Below are 22,340 nucleotides of genomic sequence, written 5' to 3' on the forward strand. Positions count from 1 at the left end.
GATTCTGAGTACTCCTGTCCTTCCCAGTGAAAATGTTTCCTCATTTCATGTAAAGTTTCCCCAAAAGAGAAATCCTCAGGGGGAGAAGCTGAAGGAATGGATTCCTCAGCATCAGAATCCTCATAAGCAGGGAAAGAATATTCCTGGTCAGAAGAAGAAACTGAAGAAACAGAAGCCTGATCAGAGGAGTCATAATACACTTCCTGCCTTGGCCTTTTATCTGGAGGGGGATGTGAACCCCTAATCATAGTAAGTAAGTCCTCCGCCATCTTAAGTAACTGTTTCTGAGACTTGGGTGCCGGATCAGAAGAGGCCTGCGCTGTAGTCTTTGATTAGGAAGGAGTCTTTGCCTTTGGCTTTGCCTTTATTAGAAGCTGAGTAGGCCTGAAAACCCCTTCGGAAGCCGGTACCTGCACAGTGGCCCCAGACCCATCCGAAGGAGCATTGTCCGAAGGTCCTGCAACAGAAATATTCAAAGGCCTAGATGGCTCCTCGTGGAAGTCCATTTTGGCCATCGGTTCAGAAATGGCCAACGACAGGGGCTGCAAAAGCACCTCACTGATGATGGCCGAACCTGAAGCAGGCTCTGCTTGTACAATATCATCCGATTTGGACCTCGGAGGCCAGTCTTTATCCTTGTGTCGTTTGTGAACTCCGGTAGCCGGAACCAAATCTGACGACATTTTGTAATTAAAGCACCTACCGAAGTAATGAAATGCAAAATCGTACCTTCGTTTAATCGTACGTTGATTGAATCTAGCACAAAACCGACAACTAGCTACGTCGTGGTCAGGGCCTAAGCAAAGAATACAGTAAGAATGAAAATCCTTATGAGGTATTTGCTTCCCACAAGAAATAGAATTATTAACTTTTTCTGACATCGGACTGGAGCAAGAAAAAAGTTTCCCCAACGGGGTACTTAGCTTTGAGTAGGAGAAGAAAGTCTTCGGACTGAAGTTCATTTAGCAAGAATTGTCAGGAGTCAGCCAACCGGCAAATGCGAACTGCTATTACCGCACGGCAAGAAAGACTGGAGAACATGGCGTCGGCTGTCAGCTTTGTACTCCTGGCGCTCTGACGTCAGGGAGCAAGACTGAACAGCCGACGCCGGACCCAGACTTTGGATTCTGGCCGACCGAGGACTGCCTGCCGGCAGGGGAGAACCCTACAGTCATGACTGCAACAGTGAAACACGATGAACATCGAGTGACTCCTGCATATGTGAACACCAGGAGCAAGAACCAACAAAAAACTTGGTAATTAATATATCTAGCTTTTCTTTAACTGATGCACAAGCCTCGTTGTTAAATAGAGGCTTGAACTTTATTCCAGCACAGAAAGCAGTATTAACTGATTTATTAAAAGAGCTGAAGTTATTTTCTCATAACCTAACACTTAAAACCATGTTTAAAAGAAATGTATTTGATAATATGTTTAAACAACCTAGTGCCTTTGTACCCAAGATATATCCCACAGTTGAAACTTTCACTAATGTGTGTGAGCATGAAATTAGAGAGATGCATGCTAAAAATCTTCCACCTAGATTTTATAACTTGAGTAAATCAGAAACTGAAGCACTGTCAGAACTAAAGGATTCTCACAGCATTGAAATTAGGCCCGCTGACAAGGGGGACAGTGTAGTAGTAAAGGATAAGGTTTTTTATTACAAGTAAATGATGGAACTTTTGAATGATACAGATACTTATGTTGAACTAAATGAGAGACAAGTACAAGGTATAATTGACACGATATCTGTATATATTTTTGACTTATTGATTACTAATTATGTATCAGAGGAATTGTTTGACTACTTTCAGATAGAACATCCAACTATACCCATTATTTATGGTCTACCTAAAATTCACAAAGACATCACACAGCCCCCTATGAGACCTATTGTATCCAGTAAAGGATGGGCTACAGAAGCCATCTCAATTTATATTGAACAAAATTTACAAATACTCCTAAAATCATGTGAGACTATACTAAGGGATACAAAGACATTTCTGCGACTGTTATATAATAAGACCAGGAATATTAATAGAAATTATATGTTTGTGACAATGGATGTCACTTCACTGTTCACAGTGATACCGAATAAATGGGGTATTGAGAAAATACGTGATATTCTGACCTTGAAACAAGTTTTAGAAAGCACTAATATTAATTTGATATGTGAGTTGCTTGATATTGTCCTAGAAAATAATGTCTTTATATTCAATGACAAGTTTTATCTACAGAAAGTTGGTGTAGCAATGGGCACGGCTTGTGCTAACAGCTACGCCAACTTAGCATTGGCTGCATGGGAAAAAGATCATGTATTAAGTGCTAGCAATAAATATGCTGGCAAAATTGTATGGTATATACATTTTGTAGATGACGTCTTCCTGTTATGGGATGGTACTAGTGAAGAGTTGCAAGAGATGGTGGAGTACTTACATAGCACCACTGAATTCTTAAGATTCACTAGTCAACATTCCAGGGACTCTATTGAGTTCCTAGATGTTTTGGTTAAGAAGACAGCATTAGATGAACTTACAACAGGGATGTATAGAAAATCTACATGTTGAAATAGTATCTTACATAAGACTAGTATGCATCCAACATTTGTACACAAAAATGTAGTGAAAGGACAATATATGAGAATAAGCCGCTTACATAATACAGATGAAGGCTTTGTGAAGACAATGACTATATTAGAGAAAGACTTCTTAAACAGAGGTTATAGTAAGAAAGACATAAATGAAAGCTCTAAATATACCATTGAAAATAGGGATTGGAGATGTAACCCGCTCTTCTCAAATACTATAGAAGATGTTAAAAGCAAGGAAGATCATGATTTTAAAGTTAGATTCCCTACAACTTATTCAAGTGACATCAGAAGGTTCTGTGATATTTTTGAGAAGAATTGGAATGTTTTATTGTCGGATCCTGACTTGAGAGAATTGTTAGAAGATAGACCCAGCTTTTCTTTTAGAAATAAAAGGTCCTTAAAAAGGCAACTCTGTTATAAATCCAGAAATAATGAAAGAATGATCCTATCTGATAGGCAGGGGACATTTCCTTGCAGAAATTGTACAGCATGTGACTATTTATATAATAAATCTACATATAAACATCCTACACTAGGATTTATAATTGATATAGATTTTTATGCTGACTGCAGAACACAAAATTTGGTTTATTTCAGCTTCTGCACTGTCTGTCATGCCTTTTATATAAGCAAAACCAATAGGTGTCTAAAGGAACGTATCCTTGAACACCTTAGAGATATAAGAAATAAAAAAGACACAAGTGCTTTAGCAAAACATGTGGAAGAAGATAGGAAACATATTTTTAATTTCATGGTTTTAGAAATAATAAATAAAAGTAAGAGGGGAGGTGATATAAGGTAGAGGAAGCAAAACAAAGATGGATTTTATTACTTCAGGCAGATAGGTCTCCTGGATTGAACAATGCTGTTTCCTTGAAACCTTTTTTAAAATCCAGACCACTAAAACATTAAGTAATATGGATTATTACATAAAATGTGTCTGTTATATGTATATTTTATTTCATCTTATGCAGAATATAAGGCAAATTAATGTACTGATGTATGCAATTTTAATTAGTCTGTCATAGTTCTATATGTGTTTTCATTGGTTGAACCATATTTTAAATACCAATGTTTTAACTGTTTTTATGCGTCTGAAGAAGCGATCAGCTGACTTAGATCGTGAAAGTGCTTACTCTTGTTTAATAAAGTGGTATGAAACTGCAAGTGAACCGTTTCCTACCTTGACTACTACATCTCAGTTACAACTTTTGGTTTTATAAAGGGCACTACTGTGAAGCTGCAAGTGATTTATTTCCTGACGTGGATTATTCCATTTTTATCTTCAGCTGTGGTCTAACCATTGGTCTTTTCATTTTTTTCGCTTGAGGTGTATACCAGGCATTTATCCAGCTTTTGTTTTCCTTTATATATATATATATATATATATATATATATATATATATATATATATATACTAACTCCGGGATCGCACTATAGTGGGGAAAAGGGCAAAGAAGTAGCAGCATGTAGACTACTGTAAGGTACGTGAAAGGTATATGCCCTTTTCCCCACTGTAGTGCAATCCTGGAGTTAGTATATATAGTTAGGGTGTGTGTGGGGGGCACAGCCCCCTACATTGGGGTGTGTGGGGGGTATAGTCCCTCACCTAGTATGGTTTTATATGGTCCAGTTTACAATTTAGTATGCTGAAATTCAGTATTGTGGTTTTTCAGTCTTATGGGTTTCAGTCAAGTGACTTTTCAGTCTTTTGAAAATTCAGTCTTATGGTTTCAGTCAAATGAGGTTTCTATGATATGATTGGGATCCATACATATATATATATATATATATATATATATATATATATATATATATATCATTCACATGAGTTAGAAAAAGAATTTATATCTATACTGAATGCTTATTCTCAAAAGACATATAAACAGGGGCCAGATGTTAAGTCATGTTTGCACTACTGAAAGTTAACTTTTTTTCTTTTTTTTTTGTTAAACAAGAAACATCTTCATTAATTTATCATGTACGACACAGGCAATCTTGCATTTATATAAATGACTGACACAATCTCAGTTGCAAACTTTATGGATCACAAACTGTGCCGACACAACTGTAGCTGCAAACATTATATATCACTTATAATACATCCAGTCATTTGTCAGTCAACCATTGCATAGCTCATTCAGTTTCTGCCTTCTTTTAAACCTTGTTCCTCCTCTGCATGTATTGATCCTATACTTCCCATTTTTTCTATGTAATTTGCTCCTACCCTCTTCTAAAAATCCCAGTTCCAGTTGTCTTCTGTGTGGAGACATGCATGAATGGGCGTACCTTCGTTAAAGGTTGTGCATCAGGCCTGGCAAGTCGGTACGTAAAAAATCTACTGCCAATCATTAGCGGACCGGAGTTCTGCTATGGCGGCCCCTAACCGGGAAAAGCCGAAAGATACAACAACAACAACATTAAAGCATGTTGGAAAGACGTTGTCCCATTCGATTCTCAGCTAGAGTGTCTTCTGTGTGGAGGCATACGTGAATGGGGTGTGCCTTGGTTGAAGGTTGTGCATCAGGGCTGATAACCCGGTATGTAAAAATCCACTACCAATTATTAGCGAACCGGAGTTCTGCTGTGGCGACCCCTAACCAGGAAAAGCCGAAAGACACAAACAAACTATCTTTGCTACTTCTAGTAAAGTCGATTCAGACTTGCATTTCCATTTTCTACTAATTGCTTTTTTGGCAGCCATCATAATTAGACTTAGCAAGACCTTATTATGCCTAGGCAATTCTGATTCTGTAGCATAGCATAAAAAAATAATTTGCTCACTCAGCATCTCCGACAGAGCAGTCTTCAGAGAATCTTTAAAGTCTGCCAACTCATTAAACTCACAGAAAATATGTTCCCAGTTACCTCTTTCTTCCCCATCACACCTCCAACATTTGCTATCTACCTGATGAAAAATTCTTTGGAGTCTACTTGGGGTATAAAAATACCTATGTAAACACTTCAAATGAAATATCCTAAACCTTCTAGACTTTGTTGCATATTTGTATGTCCCCCATTATTTCTTTGTGGATTTCTTATCCAGTCTCTCCTCCCAATCCTTTCTAACCTCCTCTGATTGATCCTTATAGTTATTATGCAATATTTTATATGCTGTACTAACTATTCCTTTCTTAATGGCAGCTTCTGTTCTCGATTCTACTAAAAACTCTACCAGTGCTGGTCTTTCATTTAGGACCCCCTATTTCTTTCTCTTTGCCTGTACTCTGATATCAATCCTTGATAGGGAAGGCAATCTCTAACCTGCAGTCCAAATAAGTTCTAAGACATTATAGTCCTGAAAAAAGATGCATGGAAGCTGTTAGGGTAAAGCTGTTTTAAAGAGTGTAACATATATATGTGGCATAAAGGCAAAAAGTCCCCTTTTGAAAATTGGAGTCCTATATTACTTTTCCAAAACAATTATAAAATTATGAAGAATCATTTACATTTAACAATTTCATGTGTAACTGGCAGTACATAGGAAGAAGTTGTTTATGGTATAAGATCAAAGGATGAAGGATCTGCAGAACGTGTTAATAGTTTGAAGAAATTTATAAAGTTTGACTGAAGGAATGAAAACTACAGTTGTGTACCTACCATAAATGTAGATGTTCGAGTGTATTCACTGTTGCAGTCATTACTCTTGGGTTGTCCTGCTGGCAGGCTACCTGCAGTCGGCCTGAATTCCAAAGTCTTGGTCCGGCGTCAGTTGCTGTCACCTCTTCCCTGACATCAGTGCGCCAGTGGTATAAAAGATGCAGCCGATGCCATTTTCTTCAGTTTTTCTTGACCCAGATGTCAGGTGCCCCCAAAAGGGTAGGCTACATAAATTATGCCAATAAACATGCATGCCCTAAAGTAAATATTTCCTACATCTACAAGCAAATACACCATATAAGTTGTATAGAATAGAGAAGTACAGATAAGACCTAGCAAAAGAAAGGGGGATGGTGGGAGAGTAACCTGGACTGCAACAGTGAATACACTCAACCATCTACATTTATGGTAGGTACACAACTGTACTATGTTCATCGTGTTTCACTGTTGCAGTCATTACTCTTGGGTTGAATCCCAAAGCTGAGGATGGGTGGCTGGGTTAAATAGGATTAGGAGAGGATATGAGGCCCTGCAGAACTGCAGTGGTGGTAAAGCCTGCTCTGGATTTAGAGAAGAGAGGTAAGTGATAGTGCTTTGTAAAAGTGTGCACTGAACTCCAAGTTGCAGCCTCTAAGATATCTTTAGGTTGGTACTCCTCTAAGGAAGGCTGCTGCTCTGGTAGAATGTGGCCTAATGCCCTTAGGGACTGATTTGCCATGCTGTGAGTAGCAGAAACAAATGCAAAGGCCTATCCATTTTGAAATAGTCTGTTTTGAGATAGCCTTTCCTTGTGATCCTGCAGCATATGCCACTAAAAGTTGCTCAGTCTTTCTGAAAGCTTTAGTTCTGTCCAAGTAGAAGTGTAACTGTCTGTGTATGTCCAAAGAAGTCTCTCACCCTTGTTCTATGGGTTTGGATAAAAGGTAGGCAAGTGAATGGTTTGATTAAGGGCCACACTGGACACCACCTTAGGCATAAATGTAGGGTTCGTCCTCAGAAAAACCCTGTCTGGATGGAAAATGATAAAAGGTTCCACAGCCATGAGTGCCTGTAACTCCGAGACTCATCTTGCAGAGGTTATTGCTAGGAGCAGAGCTGTTTTCAAGGATAAGAATTTTATATCAGCTGTTGAGGCTGGCTCAAAAGGAGGCAGTGTGAGTTTTTCCAAGACATAATTGAGGTCTCATGCAGGTATTGGTGCTCTCCTTGGAGGTCTTATGTTTTTGGCCCCTCTGAGGTACTGCCTTATTAAAGGATGAGAAAAGATAGGTGGTTCCGTATTGTAATGGGCTGAAATGGCAGAGGCATGAATCTTAACTGATGAAAAGGATAGGCCCTTGTCCAGCATCTCAGTTAAGTATTGTAAAATCTGAGGAATATTTGGTACAAACGTGTCAATTCCTTGTTCCTGCTTCCAAGCACAGACTCTCTTCCATTTTTCTGCATAAGATTTTCTGGTACTGGGCCTCCTGGCCTCCAAGATAACATCCATTACAGCTTTGGAGAGAGGAGTGTTCTGAATAGCTACATTATCCGCCATACTGCCAGATTTAAGGTCCTGAGTTGGCTGTGCAGGATCTGATTGTTTTGTTGGGTCAGTAAGTGAGAAGTTTGAGGCAATGTCCAGGCTGGACCTTACAAGTTCTTTAGGAATGGGTACCAGTGCTGGTGTGGCCAGTCTGGGGCAATCAGTATCATTTTTGGCTTCTCTTGTCAGACCTTTAGGAGTACCTTGGGGAGGAAAGGCAGTGGAGGAAAGGCATATACTGTTAGGTTTTTCCAGCTGAAGGACAGGGCATCCACTTTCCATGCTTGCTTGTGATAAATCCTTGTGCAGAATCTCTGTAGTTGGCAGTTGTGAGGGGAGGCAAATAGATCTATGTCTGGGCATCCCCATTTCCTTGTTATCATGCTGAAGACTTGTGGATCCAGTTTCCACTCGTGGGGCTCCATGAGGTTTCTGCTTAGTTCGTCTGCCAGAGTATTTATTCTTCCTGGCAGGAATTGTGCTTATAGGTGAACTTGATAAGTCAATGCTGTGTCCCACAAAGTCATGGCTTGTCTGCAGAGGGGGTAGGGATGTGTGCCTCCCTGCTTGTTTATGTACCACATGACTGTAGTATTGTCCGTCTTTATTAGTAGTTGTCCTGGATGAAGTAGATCCTTGAAAGCTGTAAGGGCATTCTGAACAGCTAGCATCTCTTTTTGATTGATATGAAGATGCATCTGGCTTTCAGGCCATGTGTCCTGAATACATTTTTCTGCCATGTGGGCCCCCCAGGCATAATCTGATGCATCCGTTGTTAGTGTCTGCCTGGCTGAGGGTAAAATGAATGGCTGTCCCTTGTTGTCGTGACAGGCCTGTGCCCACCATCAAAACTCCTGTTGCAGACAGGGAATGAGGGTAATTAATGTTTCCAGGCTGTGGCAATGTTGAGTCCAAACACTTTTTAGATACCATTGTAGTTTCCTCATATGCAGTCTGGCATATGGAATTAGCAGAATGCAGGATGCCATGAAGCCCAAAGCCTGCAGAATTTTTCTTGCAGATAACTGGGTCTTTGTTGCCAACATTTTGAAGTAAGAAGTCAGTTGCCTTTGTTTTTCTGGTGTGAGATAAGCCATCTGGGCAGTTGTATTTAAGCTTGCACCCAGGAATATTATCTCTTGAGAGGGTACTAGTTTTGATTTATTTTCATTTACTGTGTACCCTAGGCAAATTAGTAATCTTTTTACAAATGCCAGATGCTTTAGTAGAATGTCTTTGTTCTCTGCTTGAATAAGGCAGTCATCCCAGTAAGGATATATTTGAATTCCTCTTTGTCTGCAAAATGCAATTACTGGTGCCAGGCATTTTGTGAAGACCCTGGGCACAGTAGATAAGCCAAAGGGCAGTGCAGAGAATTGGTAGTGCATTGAGCCAGCTATGAATTTGAGGTATCTTCTGCAAGATTGTCTGATTGGGACATGCAGGTATGCCTCTTTTAGGTCCAAAGTTACGAGCCACGCCTTCTTGCCCAGCATGGGCAGTAGCTGCTGTAGAGTCAACATTTTGAATTTTGGAATGTCTAGAAATGTGTTTAGAATAGACAGGTCCAGTATTGGTCTCCAGGCTTTGTCCTTTCTGGGCACCAAGAAAAGTCTTGAGTAAAATCCTTGTCCCTGCTCTTGTTGTGGTACTCGCTGAATGGCCCTCATGTCCATGAGGGATGAAACTTGCTTTTGTGCCTCTGCCCATTGATTGTGTGGCAGGTCTGGCATACCTTTTGCCCTTGGCAGGGTGTGAAAGTGGAACCTGTAGCCCTGAGACACTATGTTCAAGACCCATTTGTCCTGGGTAATCATGTTCCAATTTTGTGAAAAAAGTGCTAGTTTTCCCCCTAAGGGGGCTGCCAAAAGATAAGTGCTTGGTTCTGGCAGAGGAAAGTCATTGGGACTGTTTCCTGTATGGCTATGATTTTTCTTCTCCGCTTTTGGAGGTAGAAGCACCCCATTGTTTAGGCCTGTATGAGCCTTGGGGCTGGGATCTGCCTCTGGGGCAACTCTCTGTGTGGTCTGTCTGACACTGGAAAGGACCAATTCTTTGTAGGCCAGTTCCTGCTAAATCTGGGTGGCTGCACCTGTAAGAAATCCTTAACTGTCTGCATAGATTTCGCTTTGTCCTCCATTTTCTTCAATACTTTTTCTGCTTTAACACCAAACAAAGTATCATGCTGTAATGGAGCATCTAATAATTTTGCTTTAACATGATCAGGCAAATTCTGTTCTTTTAACCAAGCATGTCGCCTAATGACAGAACCCGTAACAGCAGCCCTGCAAGAGGCCTCCAGAGAATCAAAACCACATTGCAAAGTATGCTTTCCCACTTGCTCAGTTGCATGCAATAAATCCTGCAATTTTTTGTTTTCTGCACATTCAGAATTTGTTAACATTTTCTGTTTAAGCAGTGACAATAAGTACTGCTGATATTTAAGCATATGAAATTGACAATTTAAAGCCCTCACAGCCAAGGTAGCAGAGGTGTAAACCTTTTCCCCCATCTGTCCAGTGCCCTTGAATCCCTATTAGAGGGGATAGGATTTTTTGCAGTGGAAGCCTTGACCCTTTTGGGACCCTGAGAAATAGTTTCTGAGTCAGCAGCAGGGTTTTTATAAAGAAATTTATGTGAATCTGGAACCCTGTAGTATCTGTCTGGCTTAACAGGTGCAGGGGGTAAAGAGTCAGGGGGACAGGCTGGACTCTGAAAATACATCATCTACATTGTCTAAAACAGGAGGGATAGCAAGAGGCCTGTGCTGAGGTAGTAAAAGAAAATCTCTAAGCCTTTTCTTAGATTCTGAGTAGTCTTGGCTCTCCCAGTGGAAGTGCTCCCTCATGGTATGCAGGGTTTCCCCAAAAGAAAAATCCTCAGGAGGGGAGGATGAAGGGATAGATTCTTTAGCATCGGAATCCTCATAGGGAGGGAGAGAGTATTCTTGGTCAGAAGAAGAGCCAGAGGAAATGGAAACCTGATCTGAAGATTCATATTCTGCCTCTTGCCTAGGCCTCTTCTCAGGAGGGGGATGGGAACCCCTGATCAAAGTAATTAGGTCTTCGGCCGTTTTGAGCATCTGTTTTTTAGGTATGGAGGCCTGTCCCTGGGCTTGCTGCACTTGTTTCTTTGTCTTTAGTGGTGCTTTAGTCTTTGCCTTAGGAGCTGTAGTCGGTTTGATATATAACTGTGTAGGCCTGAAATCACCCTCAGAAGTCAATGCCTGCTCAGCGGCTCTGGACCCATCTGAGGGGATATTTTCCAAGTGTCCAATACCTTGAGTTTCCAGAGGCCTAGTCTGCTCCACGTGGGAGTCGGAAGCAGCCTGCGGCTCTGAGGTAGCGGGCGTCAGGGGCTGCAAAAGCGCCTCACTGAGAACCGGCGAACCAGCGACTGGCTTAGAAGAAGCCTTGTCATCAGTTTTGGACCTCGGATGCCTGTCCTTTTCTTTTTCCTTGCATTTCTTGTGAATTGCGGTAGTAAGATGGCTATCCAACATTGTGTAATTAAATCTTTGGCCAAAGTAATGAAATGCAAAATCGTACCGACGCTTAATAGTGCGTTGGTTAAATCTAGCACAAAATCTGCAATTAGCTACGTCGTGATCAGGGCCTAGGCAAGGAATACAATAAGAATGGAAGTCCTTATGAGGTATTTGCTTCCCACAAGAAATACAATTATTAACTTTTTCTGACATTGGTCTGGAGCAAGAAAAAAGTTCCCCCATCTCAGCAGTCGGACGACCGGAACTTGCGAACTGCTTCTGCTTCGGTCACCGCATGGCAAGAAAGACTGAAGAAAATACGTCGGCTGCATCTTTTATACCCCTGGCGCACTGACATCAGGGAAGAGGTGACAGCAACCGACACCAGACCAAGACTTTGGAATTCAGGCCGACTGCGGGTAGCCTGCCAGAAGGATAACCCAAGAGTAATGACTGCAACAGTGAAACACGATGAACATCAGAAATAAAACTATGATGTGATGCAAGTAAGGCTTTTTACAATGTCAGCCATGGGGTCTAATTCACAACACCGAAAGACCACAATATCTAATCTCACATCGTTGAAATCAGCGAAACCTCACTTCAGCGAATGACCAAATCATTGAATGCATTCCCAAAGTAAGTAACCACTCACACCACAACTAATGAAAACAAAACTGTACCATCTCCAACCCACCCAGGTGGGAGTCTACACCCCACACCCCAAGTAAATATACCAACTCTGAGACTGCACTATAGTTGGGAAAAGGGCAAAGTCCACCTTGCTGGCCAACAGGTTACTTAGAGTGGGTATGTGCTCGACGATCTGGTCGTTTGCTGAAGTGAGGTTTTTATGCTTTTGGCTTGATGATGTGGGATTGATCAATTACATTACAGTGACCATGAAACAGCAGCAAAGCATTTTGCAGGTGAGCCATGATAAAAGACAGATGATTATTCCAGGGATAAGAATTCAAAGGGGGATGTGCTCTTTTGTCTTGCCTTTAACCCATTAAGCTGTCTACTTAACAGATTAGGTCATAGTTACAATTTGGCTCCCAGAAAACAACAAAGTGTAAAGACTTCACATTTTTGTGTATGATTTAAAAATGTACAGTTCGTCACATGAGAAGGTGAAAGCACAACTGCAAGTGGTCAAAACTTTCTCAGATGGTATAAGAATGTCATTTGGTCTTGATAAATGTGCAAAAGCAACCTTTAAAGCAGGAAAGCTGCAGCACCAAGAAAACATCATCAGTCTGGGACAGGAATGTGATATAAAGGAACTTGAGTAGGAGAAAGTGTATAAATGTTTGGAAACTGATGAAAGCTTGACAATAAAACATGAACAAATGCAAACAAAACTCAGTAAGGAATATTTTAGAAGACTGAAATTAATACTGAAAACAGCCCTGACATTTAGGAACAAAGTCCAAACTATTCACCAGTTTGCTCTTCCATTTGTAACTCACAGTTTTGTGGTGACTGACTGGCCCCAAAGTGTACTGGATCAGATGTACAGGAAAACCAGAAAAATGCTTCACTCTTATCAAACAATATATAAAAATCAGCACAAAATGTTATAGTCCTCATTCTAAAGGGGGTATGGGCCTCCTCGAAAATTATTACATGTATAGGGCTGCTATTGTAGGATTGCATACATATCTGCTGACCTCACCAGATCCAAACATAGTGAAAGTTTTAAAACATGAGGAAAACAAGTCTAAGATGACTTCCTTGCTTAGTTTAGCAGAAGCGCATCAGTGGCAATTGGGAATACAAATCAAATCAGAAGTAGAAATAAATCAGGCAGCATGTGCCAAAAAATGAAAGAATGCACGGAGTAAGATCAGATGAGAATGCAAGAAATATGTAAGAGGCATAAATATAGTTATAAGTGCAGAAAACATATAGAACAACCTCATGTCAATCAGGATCTGCCACAGGAATGGTTAAGGAGAGGTAAATTTAAACCAAATGATGCAGGGTTAATATTGGTGGCCCAGGAGGACTAAGTACACATTGGTTTACAAAGTCCATTGAACGTGTGGGAGAAACAGACAAATGCAGGGACTGTAAAACAGAACTAGAAACAGTCGCACACGTTGCTGCTGGATGTGATACACTAATGGCAGAGGGCCTGTATACTGAAAGGCATAATAATGTGGCAAAACTATTGTACTGGGGGTTGTGCAAACATTACAATATTTAAGTAGCTGAGAAGCATTGGAAACATGAGTCATGAAGCATTACAGAGAATGATGAAGTTTATATCACATGGGATCCCCTATTAACGACAGTTCAAAAAACTGATGTGAGAAAAACAGATATAGTAGTCCATGAAAAGAACACATAAGTAGCATTGATCAATAGCTTTCAACCTTCAATCTCCAAAATGAGGAACGCTATCTTAATATGGAACAAATGCACAAAATGTGGAATACTCACTAACAGCTTACAAACAGCTTAATCTAGGAAGTTTATGGAATGGTTGAAATGAGATATTTAAGCAATAACCCATATCTGGGTGTGGATAATACTGGATTTACCCATGGTTGGTGTGGAAGCCCTTGTGACCAAACAAAGACAACCGTGGATAAATCCAGCATTGCCCACACCCAGATGTGGGTTACTGCTATTATACAATGACATTATTTAAGAAAAAATAAAATACTTACTATTCTTAAATAATGTCTTTGTATAATGCCTCTGTGCTGCCCTTTTGTGGTTTTCCGCTATCCTCGGGCTTTTTATGATGTACTGCGGATGCTTATGAGACTTGTGTTTCCATGCTTATGCAGTACATTAGAGCTGTGCAGAGGAAGCAACGGAGAAAGGAAGATTTCTGTTGCTTTTTTTTTTTTAATTTAAAACAAAAAAAAATAAAAAATAAAAAAAATAAATTGGGAGATGTTTTATTTTCAGGAGAGCCGGGACAGACAAAATAAAAGGATAATCAGGTACGTTTCTTTAATTTTGCAGAACTTACTTGATTATCCTTTTATTTTTGTCTGTGCCATCTCCCTCATTTGCTTTAAGTCTCCCAGTTTCTTTTTTTATTAAAAAAAAGTAAAAAATTTATGAGAAACACTAACAGGAAAAAGTCCAGGCGGCCAGGATCTTTTCCTGTTGGTATAGTCTCCGATTTACAATGGGCATGCTGGTTGGGCTGGCCAATCAGCATGCTCGTTTTTTAATATTAATTGCCAGTCATATATTTTTAATTGTATAATAGTTCTTTTAATGAATTAGTATGACTCAGTTTGAGTTAACATGGATATCAGTTAAAAAACTGCTAACACTGAATGTGTGACAGATACTTTCAATGTGGAACTTCAAGGAATATGAACATTTTAAGACCCCAAATGAGGATCATTCCTCATAATGAGATATCACTGAGAGGTATGCATTGATCTTTGAAATTGCTTCACTCAGTGTTTACAGTGTCTTACATACAGAGAGACACAAAGACATAAAATACCAGGATTTGCAGACAAAAACAAGGGCAATGTGGAAGAAGGACACCTAGACAGTTTTAGAAGTAATAGGAACAATGGGTCTCATTAAAAAAGAATTTACAGTTATATTTAGATATGCTACTGGTACATGTCAAGCCATATGAATTGCAGAAGTTAATTCTGGGCACATTGTGGGTGCTGCGAAGAGAACTTTTGGCTAACATCAAAGATTGAAACAATATTGATTTCACAAACTTCAATCATACTTTGACTTAACGAATGGGGTTCATTCCTGTCATAGTATTAGAAACCCAAAAGACTTGGAGAAATTAAATTGTAATATTGTTATTGGAAATTTTAATTATAACATGAAGAAGACAGGGAGAAATATTACGCCTGATTTGAAAGCATTCATGAATGCAATGAAATATGGGCAGTTTTTATTAGGGAGCATACATTTCAACTCTACAGAATTTTGTAGAATGTTTCCGATTTTGCCCTTTACCCTGTACCTCATAAAATTTTAGACTTTCTGGTAAATGGGATTCCAGGAATTTTAGTTGCTCAGTAATGCCGTACATCATGCTTCATATTGGTTAGAAAGTGCATTGCTATGCAAAACATGTTCTGCTAAATTTTTAAGCGAATTGGAATAATAATTGAAAACTGTCACCAATATTCAGCCTTGGATTATCCCACTGTAAGAGCAACTATCCTGACTTTTGCCAAGTTTTAAGCCTTCTGTACCACAATCTGCTGAAAAAAAGATTAGAGATGTAACTTCATGCTCCGATATTATAGATGTATTCTTCTGTGTGCTTAAAACAGTGTTCTGATGGTCTTAGCTAGTAAAATTTCAAAGAATTAATAAGGGCAGACACGACAACAAGAAATACACTTCTTCTACCCTACTTCCTTTTAACTATGACTTTGTCCACAGCCAGACCAATAGTTTTCCTGCATCGCTAAGATCATACTCTTGGGTCTCACTTTGAGGTAAACTCCCTTCTATTCCTTATTCTGTTTGCTAAGTGAACTTCTACCCACTTTTGGTATTACACCTTCAACACCCAGGGTTAAGGTAACACTGCCCCTTTATCTACACACATACACCTTTAACACCCAGGGTTAAGGTAACACTGCCCCTTTATCTACACACATACACCTTCAACACCCAGGGTTAAGGTAACACTGCCCCTTTATCTACACACATACACCTTCAACACCCAGGGTTAAGGTAACACTGCCCCTTTATCTACACACATACACCTTCAACACCCAGGGTTAAGGTAACACTGCCCCTTTATCTACACACATACACCTTCAACACCCAGGGTTAAGGTAACACTGCCCCTTTATCTACACAAATCACCTTGACTGCACTTGTTTAGAGCTGTGCTGTGCAAGTGTACAGAAAGGTTATTTAACATTATTTAGATAATTTATTTATTTTGTTTGAGTAGAAACATTGTGTTATAACTCATATAGATAGATTATTTATGGGGAGAAAAATGGTGACAGTTTTATTTTTGCTTTCCCACAGCAAAGCACAGCACCTTATTAATATTCATCAAGTAATGCTTTGATTTTGTGTGCATATGCTCATTTCTATTCATGAAACAATGCTTCCTAATACCCTCAGTAAATGATTCTTTTTTTATGTGCTCTCACCAGCTGCTGGTTCTCAGATACTCAAAAGACGTGTGACAAGACAAACAGAGGCACCATGGCTAACACTAGTTTTTACATAACAGGTACACTTCCTAGGAATGATGGACACTTCAAACAAAAATAAAAGAATATGCTCAAGAATTTTCTTCAAACCGCTGACAGTCTTCTCTGTGGAACAGACCAAAGTGTACATATGAATGGCTGCAAATGAAAAATTTGCTGTATCGTTATGTATACCAGACTGTCACTATATCTCACTGTTGTTCCAAACAAGTTAGCAAAAAGGAGTTCCAACCTGGAGTTACCGTACCTACTAGATACAGATCAGCAATGAAAAGGAAAAAAATGGCCAGTTGATTTGTAGTGTTCCCCCCAAATGTATGAGGTTCCATTAAAGATATCACTTTCTAGTTTCTAACTGCTGTTGGATTACAATACACATAATAAAATGAGTTGCATCATCTTCGGTCTCTTGGAACTCGCTGTCTGCTTTAAAAGAAAATATTTTCCTAATGCCTGCTAGCACACAGATTATTTCTACATTCTGGCACATCCAGAGGAAACGTCTAGATTAAATCTTTCAGGGGAAAAAAGCTATGTTCCAACCATGTTTTTCATTTATGATGGCTGTTGTTGACAGAACAGAAAATGAGAGCTTATAGGTGAATGTGGAAGTTTACAGCCATGGAATGTAAGATTACCAGAATGATAATGTGTAATCCCTGAAGAAGGTGTCACTCTCTCGGACGAGGAAGGTGCCATCCTTTCCACCATATTCAGCACAGTACTCCTGGAGCAGTCTTTCAGCCATCTGTCTTCCTTCAGGCATCTTCCCATGAAACCACTTTTCACTAAAATGCAAGTCACTGGTTTTTGTATCCTAAATTGAAGTAAGAAAGGCAAGTGCATTAACATTAAAATACATAAATACATTTTAATTCACAAAAGAATGCTCATTCTTTGTCAACATTTTCTGTTTCTATGCTGATCAGCAAAGTACACCTTTGCCGTTAAACCACCATTGGAAAAGTGTTGATTATACGTACAAACAGATCCAAATTAAACCTCTCTCCAGTCATTCAGGCCACTGTTTTTGCTTAATTTTTATATTTTCAGTAAACATAATGATTTAGTCTCGAGAGGGTAGAAGTGTCAAAAGATGCATTAACTGTATATGTGACTATTTATGAATTATGTATTGGTTAACTTACATATCACCGTACCCCAACAGTTGACTGGTAACACATTAACAGTATTTATGGCTGACTGTTAAATTCAGATTTCCAGTCCAATAGACAAACAAAAAAGTATCTTAAATGACTGTACAGTTGCCCACATTCCTTCATGGTGGTATGCCCACTGTATCCTTAATACATATTTTTCCAAGCCCACAGTTACAGGTCAGAGAAAATAAAAAGTCTGAACTGAAACAATCTGTTGAAAGACAGTTCCTAAGATTCAGAAAAATTATCATCACCAGCCCTAATGAGGCAACATGGAACTGCACAAAAGCTCAATGGCAATAATCTGTGATTTAGAGATACAATAAGGCTGCATCAAGCAACACCTCATTATCAGCTCATTACCATGTCTCTAATTGAAGACGTTGTCATCAGAGCTGGTTGTGCTATTGGCCCCCTACCCGTAAGTTACACAACACATACACACACACACACACACACACACACACACACACACACACACACACACACACACACACACACACACACACACACACACACACACACACACACACAAACATGCATGGAGAGCTTCATGGTGCCTGCAGTAGTGTTATGAGCCCTAAAGTATCCACAGGAGTGAATGAGTCTACTCCATCAATAGAAAGAGTACAATGTTTCCTCCTTGCAACCAGAATAACACAGTAGTGCAACTGCTTAAGTCATTCTACTGTGCTACTCTGGTACTAGTGCCATTTCTGGGGAGGAAGAGCATTAGCCATACCTTGGAGTACTACATTTGGATGCAGTTTCACCAGGGAGACTGCTGTCCATGCTCACATACCACTGTATTTTATTTTTATTTGCTTTTGGTCACCGGTTTTAAATGGGGCTCTGCCTCCCTGCACCACCTTAGTAATGGGTACAAACCCTAATGCTGCCCCTTCCCCCAACCCTAACCCTAACCCTACACTTTAACATCATTAAAACCTTCCCATAACACTGCCACTACAACAAGACAGACTCAGTCACACAAACACTCACAAACACATACAAATAACACTACATCTATCCCCTAACCTAATCCTTACCCTAAAATACACAAACTCACACACAAGCATACAACACCCATCCTTCACTCACCCTCAAACCTAACCCTGGCTCTCTCTCACACACACACACACACACACACACACACACACACTGTCACCTATATAAAATATAAAATGTCTGAACACACTAAGCAACAGTAGGCAACCACCGGCATGACAAAAATCCAGTATGACTATATTAAAAGTAAATATAAAACGTTTATTCGGTAAGCGCTTTCACATCTGCTTCCTCAGACCGTAAAACATTTTCAAAATACAAACACTTACTTAAATAGTGATCATGTGGTAAAATTAATTATTCAATTAACTTGTTTAAAAATACACAACGTCCTATAAGTATATTTACTAAAGCATATAATATATACAATGACTTGCCTTACAACTAAAATAATTACATCCTAACATTTTATCCATGTTATTATTACATATAACATGTTATATTGAAACAGCGATGTTTTCTGCTGCATATCTACTCGCTGCAAGTATATAAAAATATGCATCTACTTCACCTTTTGTTATACATGCAAAGTTCTTGTAAATATACATGGATATCTAATTAGTAATTACCTATATTATTCAAATTTGACATATATTTTTGTTTCTACAATAATGCCTGAAATGCCAAATGTCAATAATAATATCATTACCTTCACTACATTATAAAGTCAATATTCAGAACCGCAAACTTCCATAGTATCACTGGAAGAGTGTACATAAGTAAATGTAAAGAATTAATTAGAATGAAGGAAACCTGTGTTTTAACTAAAAATAACAGTTTATAATATATGAATTTTTGAGGCAGAATGTTCTCTGACTTTATAATGTAGTGAAGGTAATGATATGATGTGGTCATAAAACAGGGAGAGGACAAGAAGGACCAGGTAAAGTAGACAATAGCAAAAGTGGACAGAAAATACGAATGGTTAGTGGGTAGGATCTGTGTTGAGTGAAAAAGAGACAGACCAAAAGGCAGAACTTAACCAAAACCTTGACTGCACAGCCAGCATTGCTTGTATGTATGTCATTCTTAGCACTGGAAAAATCATGATGCAAAATTAACAAATATGATGCCCCTTCAAAGTAAACAGTCATCTAATTTTAAACAAATATCCACAACTATAACTTAAATTCATGACTAATGACTTATGATTACTTAAAAATGAAATTATATTTTCATATGCTGCCGTTGTACATTATTATTATTTCACTACAGTTATTTCTGTATAGTTTTATAAGCAGACTGTAAGCAGATTCTGAACACAAAGTGAATAATAAAACAAAATACAAGTTCTGACTAACAACTGGTCTGGTACAAAATATAGGAAAAAGCAGGGATAGGGTTGGACCTTAACAATTTACAATTAACTAAGGATCAAAGTATATTGAAAAATAAATCCACCTTCAACCCCCCCATACAGGCACAGTTAAAACATTTTGAAAACGTTATGGAAGAAGCTATTGTTAAAGCTGACAAAAAGGTTGGATTTAGGGACAATTTGGACTCTAAAGAAAAAGAAAAATTAACAGATTTAAGGTACGATAAAGGCATTAGAGTCATGAAGCCTGATAAGGGTGGGGGGGTCGTAGTGATGGATGTCACAGAATATGATGGCAAAATGAACGAAATTTTGATGAATGAAACTAAATACAAAGTGGTTTCTAGGAATGAGATAAACCTAGCTTATAAGAAGATAGATATTATTCTTGAAGATATGGTAACGGAAACCCTGATAGACAACAAGATGCTTTTGTTTTTGAAAAAAGACAAACCTAGGATTCCAATAATCTTTGGCATTCCAAAAATACACAAAGACAAGGTCAATTGCCCCCTCAGACCTATCGTATCAGCGGAATGCTCTAAAACTACACCATTAGCAAGGTTTGTGGATACAAAAAACAAACACATATGGTTGAATAAGGAAGCAATACTTAGAGATTCCTGGGACCTTTTGAGAAATATAAGTCCAGAGCTGTTTGACAAAGACTTAAAACTGGTAACTATCGATGTGGTGGACCTATTTGGGTCTATACCATATGATGAAGGTACTAGGATGTTTGAGGAAGAGGTATTTAAAGACCACAGTTTAACACAAGAGGACAAAATAGTGTGCACAGGCCTAATGGACTTAATTTTAAGGAACAACTTTTTGACCCATAATGGCGAGTACTTTCAACAAGTCCAGGGAGTAGCAATGGGTGCGGCCTGTGCACCTACTTTTGCTAATTTAGTATTGGCAAACTGGGAAGAGAAATACATCTTTCAAACAGAATATAACAAACACTGTAAGATGTACAGACGCTTTTTGGACGATATTATAATTTTTTGGAAAGGAAGTTTGAACAAATTAGAAGAATTTATTAACTATTTAGGGGAAACCACTTCTTTTTTAAAGTTTACTTATAATATTTCCCAGGATAGCATTGCTTACCTGGATGTAGAAATTATGAAAAAAGTGACTCCTTTGAAACCAGAGTATATAGGAAGGACACTTATGTCAATTCGTTCCTACACTACAAAAGTTGCCACCCAAGTCATTGTAAGAAAAATTTGGTTAAGGGACAGCTAGTTAGGGGTTCAAGGATGTCCAGTCAGGACGACGAATGTATAAGAGAATGTGATAGATTGGAAAAAATGTTCCTGGAAAGAGGTTACCCAAAAGAATTTATAGATGAGTTAAGAAAGGAGGTAACATTAGGAAGAAAAGGAAGATTCAGACCAATAAAAGGGGAGAAGGAAACCATACAAAATATTGAAGGGTATTCCATAGTTAACCAATCTAACTATCAACATGGTTTGGTATTAGAATACAACGCCTTAAATATTAAGGTCAAGGAGATATTTCAAAAAGAATGGGATAAATTCAAAGTATTAACAGATTTAAAAGGACTCCCTGACATGACACCTAGAGTTGTATACAAAAACTCTAGGAATATCAAAAGTATTTTAGAGACAGGTAATAATAGTAAGAAGGGGGATAGATCTAATACATTGAAATTAGGCACATACAAATGTGGTAGGTGCAGGCAATGTGAATTTGTACTTAATGAAGAAAAAGTTTTTTTAGAAAGCAGACACACTTGGATAAAAAGTAAGGGTTATTTTAACTGTGAGTCGCAAGGATTAGTTTATTTAGTTATATGTACAAATTGCACTTCATTTTATGTTGGAAAAACTGAGAGATCCTTGAAAAAGAGGATATATGAACATATGTACGACATAAGAAGTAGCAAAGAAACTAATGCACTTTATAGACATTCACAAGTATGTGAGGATTTCAGGTACAGATTTTTTTGTAATTGATCAGATAAAAAAAGACTTAAGGGGTGGTCCATGGGAGGAACTGGTTGGCTACAAAGAATTGTGGTGGCAGTTACATTTGGAAGCCAACAAAACCCCAGGACTGAATGAGTACATCTCCATTAAACCATTATTAAACTTAAAAGCTGCAAAAATCTGATAAATGCCATTATGAATACAGCCACCAGAAGGCAGTATCCCTTTAAATTTATACAACACTAAATGAATTCTATTATATTACATTTCAAATGTTTGAATAAATCTATAAAAAGGTATATTAGGATCGGTTTTTAAATTTTTAAACTTTTAAACTTGTAATTGATGTATTAGGTAAAGTTATTTATTATGAGCAAATGTTTTATTTTATTTATTGAAGATGGTAAATGGTTAACTAAAATTAATGGATTTCAAT

General features: G+C 38.6%; 1 protein-coding gene across 2 annotated transcripts in view; it reads right to left on the minus strand.

The window, feature by feature from the left end:
- Positions 1-22,340, minus strand: part of PLCG2 (phospholipase C gamma 2) — a 1,878,649-nt gene that overhangs the window by 450,480 nt on the left and 1,405,829 nt on the right. For both annotated transcript variants that reach the window (XM_044081788.1, XM_044081789.1), the window contains exon 18: positions 17,039-17,217. In XM_044081788.1, the coding sequence (XP_043937723.1) occupies positions 17,039-17,217 (179 nt within the window). The remainder of the gene's footprint in view (positions 1-17,038; positions 17,218-22,340) is intronic.

Source organism: Protopterus annectens, chromosome 8.part1 (assembly GCF_019279795.1).
Source record: "Protopterus annectens isolate FY-2018-M chromosome 8.part1, PAN1.0, whole genome shotgun sequence".
Classification (NCBI taxonomy): domain Eukaryota; kingdom Metazoa; phylum Chordata; order Ceratodontiformes; family Protopteridae; genus Protopterus; species Protopterus annectens.